Source organism: Juglans regia, chromosome 7 (genome assembly GCF_001411555.2).
Source record: "Juglans regia cultivar Chandler chromosome 7, Walnut 2.0, whole genome shotgun sequence".
NCBI classification, from domain to species: domain Eukaryota; kingdom Viridiplantae; phylum Streptophyta; class Magnoliopsida; order Fagales; family Juglandaceae; genus Juglans; species Juglans regia.
In genome coordinates, this window is record NC_049907.1 from 4,848,697 (window position 1) to 4,860,433 (window position 11,737).

Here is an 11,737-nt window from a genome sequence, read left to right on the forward strand (position 1 = left end):
TTAAAACCAAACGACCATTGGATCAACAAATCATCAGGAAATGCAGACCCAAAATAGATCTTAAAACCTTTCTATTACGACCATAATCCATAAGTTTTTTTTATTTATTATTAGAATAATGATATATATACATACATATATTTTTATACATACCTCAACCAACTAATGTGATAACGAGTACTTGTAAAAAAAATGTTTGAAGTTCTTTTTTTTAAATATATATCTGAATTTAAACTCATGATGAAACGACGATGTCCCACCTGATTTTAGTTCCATGAAAACTGATTTCAAATTTTGCAAGCATTTATACATAATCAAATCAAGATATTTTCATTACGGATATATAGAGATGCAAAAGATACCAAATTAAGACAAGATTAGAGATGCTCTTAAGAAAGAAGTAATTAATTAAATGTACGAAAGACATTGAAATTAGAATATAGCATGCGCAATAAATATGTATAATAAATATGTACGCTGCTATATAGATTACTTTTGTTTTAGCATTAATATTACCTTTTGAGTAAAATCTTTAATCTTCAAAAATTTGAAGGGAAGACACGTGCCGGATTTTGTAGAAATCCTGTCCTCCTTCGCGAAGTCTATCTCTGAATGGCATGGGCATGTTTTTGATTTCCAATTTTTGCAGGGTAGTGACAAACTGAAGTCCATCTGGAACCATCCTGAGATTGTCGCAAGTTTCAATCTTCAAATGGCGGAGGTTGGGCAAGGATCCTTTCTCCACCTCCCACTCCTCTAAGTTATTTAAATCATCAAGGATGAGGGATTGAAGTTGAGGAAATCCTCTTAGAGAACAAATCATCTTCTTCCCTGTGTAGGCATGAACGTAAGGTGGAGAATCTTTAAGTTTGGTAACATCTCCAAAGTCGGCATTGGGTCTTCCTCAAGACCAGTCCGAACTAACATTAACTGGACAAGATGTGGAGAAATTTTGTCATGTTCTGGCAATTTCTCTATTTTCCCCCAAAGTCGTAGTCGATATATGTGAGGACAACTCGTTACCATTGGTGTTATATCCACTCTCTTATACCAACTATTTATGTGACTAATCTTAAGAACATGAAGACATTCAAATTTGAAGGCATTAAGTTCTTTCCAAACTCGTCAAATCCTGTCGTCAGATCTTTAACATCACATATGGAAACAGGAATATTCACAAGTGTTTGCAGCTTACTAGCATTAGGTAGTTGCAACTTACCACTGACTTCGGAATTCCGAGGTAGAAACAGATGCCGCAAGTGCTCCATATTTCTGAACACATCATTTGGCACATTAACTACTTCGTGACAATATTTCGACCGCAAATCTAGTGTATGCAAGCACTTTAAATTTCCTAGGGTTGGGATACTTGTTACACTAGTATACCTTAATGATAAGAATCTCAAGTGGATAAGACTATTGATCTCGGGGGGGAAATCCAATACTTTATGATCGAAATCCACCACCGCAGAGTCTTTGCGATTCATTACAAAATTCAAGACTAAGATATTTGAAGTTCCTTAGCATAGACTTCTGATCTTTCAAAGGCCCGGAGAATGTTCTAAGACATTTGAAGTTCCTTACCATAGATGTCTCTAACAAAGGCCCAGAGAATGTTAGAAGAGACCTTAGGTGAAAATATTTTTGAGATCTTGATATTGTAACGAGATTTGATCCACCATTGATAGCAACTCTTCGAACTTTACCAATGGGAGCTTCTATTTCTTCATTGGAATCATCATCGTTAATATTGATGACGTTGAGAAAGTTTTCCAATTTAGCTTTTTCCACACAAAAGTCTCGCATAAGATCATGGAGACGACAAGTTTTGATCCCTGCAACTGAACTCTTTTGTCCTACTTGTACCATACACCTTTGAACTAGCTCCTCTAAATATCGTTCTCCAACATCCTCCAGTGTTTCATTGTTACTTCCAGTTTGAAGTATAAGACCTTCGGCCATCCACATTTGAATTAACTCCTTAGTCCGTTATCTCAAAATCCTCTGGGAAATGGCCTAAATATAGGAAGCACAATTTCAAGTCTAAACGCAAATCATCATAACTTAAAGCTAACACCGCGCTTATTCCAAGATCTCTCTGTTGATGAAGGTATGATTTAACATTTCTCTGCACTTTTTCCCAGTCTTCAATCGTTTGCTTTGTTGCCAAAAGTCCTCCTAATACAATGACGGCCAATGGTAAACCCTTACCAATATCTAACCATCTCTTTTCCTAAAACACTCGTACGTTTCTTGATTTCAGAATCTGCATCGCCAACAACCATGTAAACAATATCATTCCGTCTTGCATATTGAGCCAACATATTAAACATAAAATAAAAAGAAGAAATCGACCCTATTTTGAGACTCGAAAGCTTTCAATGTGTAATTATAAAGTGACTAAACCATTGAAAAATACTAAAAGCAGAGCATGCATTGTTATTGAGAGATTGTCCCTCCTGATCAATTCAATACTTGCATTATTATATGGTTTTCACTATCAGCCAATGTAATGTTATCTTATATTAAAAAAAATACCTTTCAATTAGGAGAGATAGACATATATAGTGAGCCCTTAAGTACTTATATAAATATTGTAGGGCCTAATTCATATGTCTATATCTCTTCCACTTGAGGTCTTCAAAATCTTGACAAGAACTTGATTCATGGGATATTCTTGAATCCTCTCATCACAAAAATCAACATGTATGTTCTCATACTTATAAATATGTAATTTTCAAAAAAAAAAAAAATGTGTCAATTTTTCATTCAGACTTTCCATGATAAACTCATCATTGACCAACCTAATAAGTTTTTTCATTTTTTGGTCAAACTTTTAGAGGATTTAAGGTTTCGTAGTGATCGAGAAGTTTCGACTGCAAAACTTCTCGATCATCAAGTCAAGTAGCAAACTAATTAATACTGCCCTAAAGTGAAAATAGACGAGAAAGGCAACATGTTGAATTCAAAACTGTAATGCCCGTCAAAGTATGAACCTTAATGGGTTGGATTATAAAGAAAATCCAAAACAGGATTTCATAAGCTTTACGGCGCAAAATTGAATATAATTTTGAAAAAACTATATATAAATAAACTCAGTTCATCATGATTTGCCGTACCTCCCATTTGAGCAATTGTCATCATCTTTTGATTTAAGTTTCGAGTGATAATAGATATTGAGATCGGTAAAACAAGATCATAGTCAAAAAGAATTTCTGCATAACTTAGCAAAATCAAAATGACTGCTATGGATGGTCATATACTAGATGGACTAAAGATTCCATTGGAAAAGTAGTTTTGTCCAATCGGCAAAAGCTTGAAGAACTCCTAAATTACTTGGAAAACACTACTCCTACTTAAAAAATTCACTGACAAAACCAACCGATTGAGTTTTATTTATTTATTTATTTATTATTATTATTGTTTTTAATGACTTTGTGATTTTTTTTTTTTTAATGTTTAAGGGGTTTAAAAAAATGTTTGAAAAAAAACCAAAAAAAAAAAAATTGGCTGTGCGGTGAGGACGGCGAGAATCTCTCGTCAGCGTAGCATCACCCTAATTACTAATATGTCAATTGTGATTCGCAGTCAAAATAGGGAAAAGCCACCATATAATTCCTTAGACCCGTTTACATATACTACTTAAAAAGAAATGATATCTTGTATTTCCGTTCCAATAAATTATCATTTCAACAATCAACTTCTCCCTTGCCGAATTTCATTCTTTTAACAAACAGAGGTTAAAAGCAAGTGTAAACCACTTTTGTTTTTCTCACTCTCTCTCTCTTAAGTCCTGTTCAATATGTTAGTCAAATAACGGGGAAAAACAAGATACCGTGACTAAACCAGCAATCATTTCATATAAAAAATGCACTTCTAGAAAATCTACCGAATGAGAATTAATTAGATACTGTCTATATACCTTCTCTCCATGAAATTGCTAAATTTTGAAGCAATTCCCAGCTGTTTTCATCGTTTAGAAACTTTAATTTGTGAAGGGGGCCCCTTGGATCTACTTGCAAAGCCAAGCCTTCATTACGAGAGGTAAGCAATATTCTGCTGTTTGTATCATTCATTGGGAAGGCAGCACATAAACTGTTCCAATCCTCAACTTTCCAGATATCATCTAGAACCACCGAACATTTCTTTTGGCGCTGAACTTCACAAAGTTTCTCAGCAAGCTCTTCATCTCTCAGGCTTCGAATTTCATCTCTCTTCTCTTTAGATGGAGAGATAAGACCGATCATAACTCCTTCCCAAACATCTCTTCTTTGACATTGTTGGGAAATACATGCCCAGGCACGACAATTGAAGTGACTCTTGACTTCTTGGTGATGATAAACCTTCCTAGCAAGAGTAGTCTTTCCAAGACCACCCATACCACATATGGAAACGACTCTGTACTTGTATTTGACCTCTTCTGTCAAACATGCCACCACCTCCTTCAGTTTATCCTCCAATCCAACAACAACATGATCATGTTCAACATGCGCATAAGTTTGCCTTTGCTCTCTTATCTTCTCGCTCAAAGAACTCGGGCCTCCACCTTCCATCGAATCAAATTTTATGCCATAATTTTGTAAACGTGAGTTCAATGTAGAAATTCTCTTTGTTATTTTACCAATCTCTGAGCTAGTTTGGAAAATAGTTTTTGCTTCTCCCAAGATGAAAGCAAACCTCTTGAGGACATTTTGTATGCCTCCTTCCTTTCTGGAGCCAACTTTGAGGGCATACCTCTCAATAATATCTTCGGCGTCATAAGCAACATCTCTGATATCTGCAACCCACTGGCGTACACTCTCTCTTTCGTTTTGCCTCGCATCTGCATCTTTTAGGAGACTTTGTGTAACAACCGGGCTTTAAGCCCAGCCCGTTGGAGAAGCCCAACCCACGAGCAGCAGGTGTTAGTCGAACGGCGTCGTTTTGGGGAGGGATTTAATTCCCTTCATGCCTTGCACTGTTTCTCTTCTTCCTCCACTGCGTTCCTTCACTCTGCATTTCCGTGATTTCCTCCATTCCCGTGCAACTGCTTCTCACGCTCCCACGATTTTATTTTCGGTCCCACACAGACTTGCGGTTCATCCTTCCGGCTCCGTGGTTTTCGATTTTTCTGATTCTTCGAAGGTTAGCTATCGTCCTCTCTCTCGCCCTCAGTTTTCCTCTTCCTGTTTCACAGCAATTTATGAGTTTTCTCCTCTCTCCGTGGCTTCTTTGTGCTCTTAGACGACTTTGTAAAGTTTCTTCCTTTGGGTTTCGGATTAGTGCAGAGTTTTCGTGAGTCTCGCATACTGCCTCCATTGAAGCTCTTCACTGAAGGATTTTTCCTTCTATTTTCGGTAACTCCCGCCCACCATTAAATCCTTAGTCTCTCTTATTTTTTTTACTTCTTGTTACACATTCCTTAAATCATTTTATCTCTTCCTTCGGTTTGTCTATCGCGCACACACACACTGTTTGGTTGGCCGAGCATCACACTTAGATAGTATTTTTTCCTCTCTGCGAAGACCATTAGCACTTTCAGTAGAATAATTTTTGACATTTTATTTTTTTTGTTGATGTTTTAATTGTTGGAGCAGTAGAGTGTGTTGGAATTTTGGATGTTGAGGAGTAAAATTTTCGGGTGTTTTGTGAGTCGGTTTTGAAGTATTATTTGAGACTTTTTGGTGTAAAATGATGGGTGTTTTGGAATTAGTTGTATTGAACTTTTGTGCAAGTTTTGAATTGTTGAATGATTAGAGTATTGATGTGTGCACTGAAATTGTTTTATTCGAAAGGTGGAAGTGAAGTTTGGGTTGGATTATATTTTAATTATTGGAGTTTCTGTGGTGGGTTTTGGAAATGATTATAGACGGTTGGTATTAATAGAAGGTGGTGGCTGTTTTGGGTTTCAATTGCGAATGGTTTGAAGAGAGAGTTGTTCGGATTTAATTGTTAGATAGTTATGAAGTTGTGAAATGGACTGTTTTGATTTATTATTCAATAAATAGCAGTTTACTAGATTGGTTATTAAATGTTGAATTTATGTTCTTTTTGTTTAGATGGTGTTACTAATTCATTTTGAAGATGGACAATACATCTTTAAATTTGAAGAAAATTTTGTTGGTACTATAGCTCATATGTAGAACTTTTTCATTTTGACTACTGCAATACATATCGATACCTGGAGGAGTTGGTACTATAGCTCATGTTGGGGAACGCTGCCTGTTTCAGGAATGAAAAACTAGCTTGGAGGAGTTGGTTTCGATACCTGGCTTCGTCAAGGGCGCTCTTTTATTAGGGGTTTTACGCGTTCCCCAACATGAGAAGTGAGAACAAATGAAGAGCGCAATCCCACATTGATAAGAAGCAAAGACATTCAATACTTTATAATCTCACAACAGGATAAGAAAGCTCACCGGGCTCAGTAACGCGAGCCTATAACCTGAGTAGGGGCATCAAAGTGCTGGGACGCTGGCCTAATCCAACTGGTCGGATTCTAATGGCTAACTACTGGCCCGCCCGTTCCAAGCCAAGAGCTGGGCCATGTGATTTGGGCGAAAGCCTGGGTGACGTGGTTCCTAGAGTGGAGGGCACAGCGTGAGGCTGGTTCCACAGAGCAGCGACTACCTCCCGCTCCTGGCAGTGGAAGGATAACGGGCCGGTGCCATTCTGGATCCACCACGATCCGTTGGATTGACTCCAGCTGGACCATCATTTTTTTTCTTTATTAAAAATAAAGTTTTGACTTGTCGATAATTATCATATCAAAAAATTAGAATGATATTATTATTCTAAATTATTAAAAAACAATATTCTAATATGTCATAATTTAGAATAATATTATTTTTTTAATAATAATATAATTTTTTTTTTTTACAATTACATTAATTATATGTTAATATTTCTTCATTCACATATTTTAAAACTGAACATAAAAATGAAAGTCAATCGAAAAAAAAGTGAATAAGGAAATGCACCCACTTTCAAAAGAAATGTACAATTGCGCTATCGATGCGTCTCAAGGTTTTTTGCTACCAAAGGTTATTCAAAAGTTGAAATTTAGAGCTCGTTTACCAAACTTTAGAGATACACTGACATTTAGCTAAGCCAATATCATCAGTATTCTTAGATATTCTTTCATATGTACCCCGCACAGTGCATTATATATCCAAGAACTAATTTAAAATTGCCTTTATGGTTGTTCAATAACAAGAAAACAAATTTAAATTTTGTTAAGCATCAATATAAATAATAAAATCTATTTCTTCTCATCTTAAATTTTTAGGATAAATGATAATTTTAAATGGATCACAGTAGATGTTCTAAATTTGAACTCTAACTCTACACTCTATTATATTTAATTAAATATTTCACGTATTGAATCTCTCCCGCACATGATGAGGGGGAATGATTTCAAATTTTAGCATGCATGTGATCTTAAAAGCTCTGTACTATGATAGAGGGAAAGTAGTTCAATGAAACTTCCATTCGTCATTAATTATTCTTTATCCATGTGATGTACTCAAACATTGCTCAAATACAAACATTTTAAAATTAATTATTACAATTTTTTTAAACTAATCATTACAACTTTTCCAAACTTTTAAACAAAATAACAAAACAAATTCAATTTTTTTAAGTTTCAAAACAAATATAATATTAAAAAATTATATCTAACAATATTTTCATTTTATAATATTTTTACTATTTTTTCTCTCTATTTTCCAAAACCTCATAAAACATCATAACTCAAACTATTTTACTACTAGTCAAAAATTACTTCACTACTATTTACAAAATTATCATCTTATCTCATTCCTCAAGCATCTCACAAAGTTATTCAATCTACACGATAATAAAGAATTGATATATTCATCTGATGATTCCCAGAGCGGATGTTACCTCCCCTATTGGGTTAGGCCTAATTGGGAGGGATATTTATGCCCCTCCTGAGCTAGGCAAAGTTTATTCAAGGGCCCCCCAATGACCTATAGCACAGTCGACCCATGAGCTGAGTAAAAAGAGGCCCAAGGCCCGGTTAAGAGGGAAGTAGATGTGAGGTGACATGGCAACGACATTTCTAACACCGCCCTACACACACATGTAATGATAGGGCCACGTTGCCCTTATGTACGTACTATCACAGACGCAGACAAGGAACACGGCGAAGTGCCCTATCCTTGACAGTGCGTGTGGCACTACCTTTATCCTTGGCAAAGTGCGTGGAAGGTGGCCGTACTTATTGACATGCCACAAGGATGTGACTTGGGAAGGCCGAACCACAACAGCGACGACGGTGTGGAGGCCCACATGAAAGGCAGTTGTCTCTAACGCAGGGAACAGAAGGCCTCTTAACAGGCAGTATAAATATTGAGCACCTGGTTAGAATTAAGGTTCATGCCCTTTTACTTACTAAAAATTCAACCTAAAGAATCAGGAACTGACTTAGGTATCGAAGGTGTCCCTTCCACCTCGAGTCCATCACCTTCTCTATGTAAAATGAGCCTAGTACCTGACTTATGAAACACATTGTTAACAGTAGCGTCATTTGTGAGATCTTTATAAAAATAGCAAGTCCTTCGTATGTTGGCTACAACACTCTCTCAGAAAACTCGCAAATGGAGATGTACAACAGGTCCAAAGATACCCTTGAGCACTTGGAGACCATCAAGGTTCATATGGCCTTGCATTGGTTTCCTAGGGAGATAGCTTGTAAGCTTTCCCACTGGCCCAAAAGGGGGTCGTGAGATGTTGGTTAGGGGCCTCGCAGCCTGTCTCTATTGACAGTTTCAATGAGTTTGCTAGAGTATTTGAGGCACTTATAAGCGTTAGAATGAGAAACGTCTACACTATTAAACTTAGAGGGATATTTAGGATTTTATGGCATAATAAAAAAAATTTTAATTTCTGAATAACGCTTGTTCGAAAACGTGTTTTAATTATTTTGAGGCACTTCGGAATCGAATTTTGATAAATGATTTGCACTTAAAGGTTAGTATGATTATTTAGGAAGATAAGAATGCTATCATAATTTTGCGATATGTCGCGATGTCGCAATGTGCTCGTTGTTTCCTGCCATGTCGCTAATGTTCATGTTCTTTGTTGTAGTATTCAGATGGTCGAAGGACCTAGCCCGCTCTCCACCGGGAAGAGGTCAGAACACAATAGGCCGACTTGTCTCTTTAACCCCTGAAGAAGTTATTTCTTTGGGTGGCTAAGGGCCAACTTGTTCTTTATTATAATGGGAGTAGGGGTAACTATTCGTGCAACCTAGAGGCTCGCTCTCCTCCACGGAAGGGTCCGAGTGGCCTCTAGCTCAACTCGTCCATGTTACACAGCAGGGAGGTAATTTATTCAGGCAGTTCGAGTCTAAACTTACTCTCGCTATTCGACGTCATGTAGCCATTTGCTTTGACTTTTTCACTTTGGAGATTTTGTTCACATCGGGTAGTCAAAAGGCTAGGCCCGCACTCCATTAGGGAGAGGTCGGGATGCCTTAAGTCAAACCCACCCCTTTGATTCCCCAATGAGGTAACTTCTTCAGATGGTCGTGGGGCTGGTCCATTCATTCACCGCAACAAGAGTCAGGGTAAGTATTCGGGTAGCCTAAAGACTGGCCCCGCTCTCCTCCTTGGGAAGGTCCAAGCACCCTCTGGTTTGACTCATCCTTGTTACCCCTCTGGGAGGTAATTTGTTCGGGCAATTTGAGACTGAACCCTGTCCTGCTCATTGACATCGTAAGGAAATGTAGGATTTTGGCCAGCAGGCACCGAACCCACTCTTCGTTTGCAGCGGAGGTCAGTCGGACTACTGTGGGGGCTAGATCCCCACTCCTCCATGGGAGGGGTAAAGCAGCCTTAACCGTGACTCATCCCTTTAAGTCTCGCGGGGAGGTAAGTTTTCGGATAGTCTACAACTGGATCCGCTCCTGCCTGTTGACGCTTATGAGCAAGGTAAGTCTTTTGTCTTCGGGCAGCTGAGGACTGAACCACACTCTACTGCAGGAGGTATAAGGCAACCTTTGGGCCAACCTTTCCCTTTGGTATCCCACAAGGGAGGTAAGTTTGGATAGCAATATAGCTAGTCCTTTCTTCGCCGCGATAGGAGTCGGGATAAGTTGTTCAGGCCGTCGGGGGGGCGTGACCTGCTCTCCATCGTGGGAAAGGTAGAACGGCCTTTGGCCTAGTTCTCCCCTTCAGTCCTGTGGGAGGTACACTATTAGGGCAGTTTGAGATTAAACCCTTTCTCACTCGTTGATATTCATAGGGAATGTAAGTGTTGGGTCAGACCAACGTTGATCCCACTCGTCGTTGCAACAGAGGTCGGGGTAAGTTGTTCGAGTTAGCGGGGGGCATGACTTACTCTCCATCGCAGGTGGGGTAAAGCAGCCTTCGACCTAACTCTCTCCTTTGGTTCCGCGAGAGGTACGTTATTCAGGCAGTTTGAGATTGGACCCGCTCCCGCCTATTGAAGCTCGCAAGGAATGTAGGTCTTTGTCTTCGGACTGCCTAGGGCTAAGCCACACTCCACCACAAGAGGGATAAGGCAATGTTTTAGCCTATCTTTCCCTTCGGTATTTCGTAGTGGAGGTAACTTAGATAGCGATGTGGTTGGTCCACTTTTCGCTGCAATGTGGGTGGCGTAAGTTATTTTGGTCGTCGGAGGGAGGGGGGGGGGGGACAAAACTCGCTTTCCATCGCAGGTGGATAGAGTGGCCTTCGGCCTATCCCTTCCCTTTGACACTGCGGGAGGTACGTTGTTCGTGCAGTTTGTGACTGGATCCACTCCTACCCGCTGACATTGTAGGGAAAGTAAACATTAATTCGGTGATGATTTTGTCATTGCATATTTCTTTAATCGTAGATTGTCTTGTTGGTGTTTTGTTGATAACACAAAATTTTGAAGTAGACCTGTTGTATGGTCCTGGAAAATTACGCTTTTCATTAAATTAAAAAAATTTATAATAATTAAATGATACATTACAAAATAAAGGGAAATGGAGCCTTCGGTCGAGGAGCTTTCATTCGTTCTTCCCTTGCCTCTAAGGCTATGCACCCTCTCACTCCTCCTCGAGTCGTAAATTAGGGCTTGCCAGGACTCTCCAAGCAGTGCATGGCCTACTCATTCTCAGAGGTGTCGTCTAGGATAATCTCACCATCCTTCTGCTTTAGTTCTTAGACATACCATTCTCTCGCCAAAACCATTTCGCCTCAGATTCCTCCCACTCTATGAGGGGTCGCGAATTTCATTTTGAGATTGTAGGTCGATGTGACTGCTTGCAAGTTGTTGAGGGTGGGCCTCCGTATGATGGCATTGTAGGACGATAAGGTCCTCACTACTAGGAAGTCGACCATGATTGAAGCCATGCAAGGGGCGCTGCCTACGAGGACCGACAGCATGATGGTTCTCACAAGTTGAACCATACTCCTGGAGAAGCCCTTCAATGGCATAGGGGCTAGATGCAACCGGGCAACATCATTCCCATCCTGGTTAAGGTCTCCCAAAATTGGATGTTTGCAGAACTCCCATTATCAATGAGGATTCTGCAGGTGGTGAAGTTGGCGACCAGCATAATCACCACCAACGCATCGTCATGGGGGTACAGGGCCTCTTCTTCGTCAGCCTCCATGAAGGAGATGACCCTGGTAGGCTCACCCTTTCGATACTTGGCAGGATGGTACTCAGCCAAGTACACCTTGTGGTACCAGGGCTGCCTGGCATGCATTTTTCTACTTGAGGAGGAAGCATCCCCACCCAT

The 11,737-nt window shown here is 39.3% G+C and overlaps 1 protein-coding gene across 1 annotated transcript; it reads right to left on the reverse strand.

Moving 5' to 3' along the window:
• Positions 1–1,981: 1,981 nt before the first annotated feature.
• On the reverse strand, positions 1,982–11,737 carry LOC108991249 (putative disease resistance protein At1g50180). The gene is made up of 3 exons (XM_035691379.1): positions 11,446–11,737; positions 3,923–4,822; positions 1,982–2,178 (listed from the first exon to the last, which is right to left on the reverse strand). Exons 1-3 carry the CDS (start codon positions 11,735–11,737, stop codon positions 1,982–1,984), a joined length of 1,389 nt encoding a protein of 462 aa, XP_035547272.1.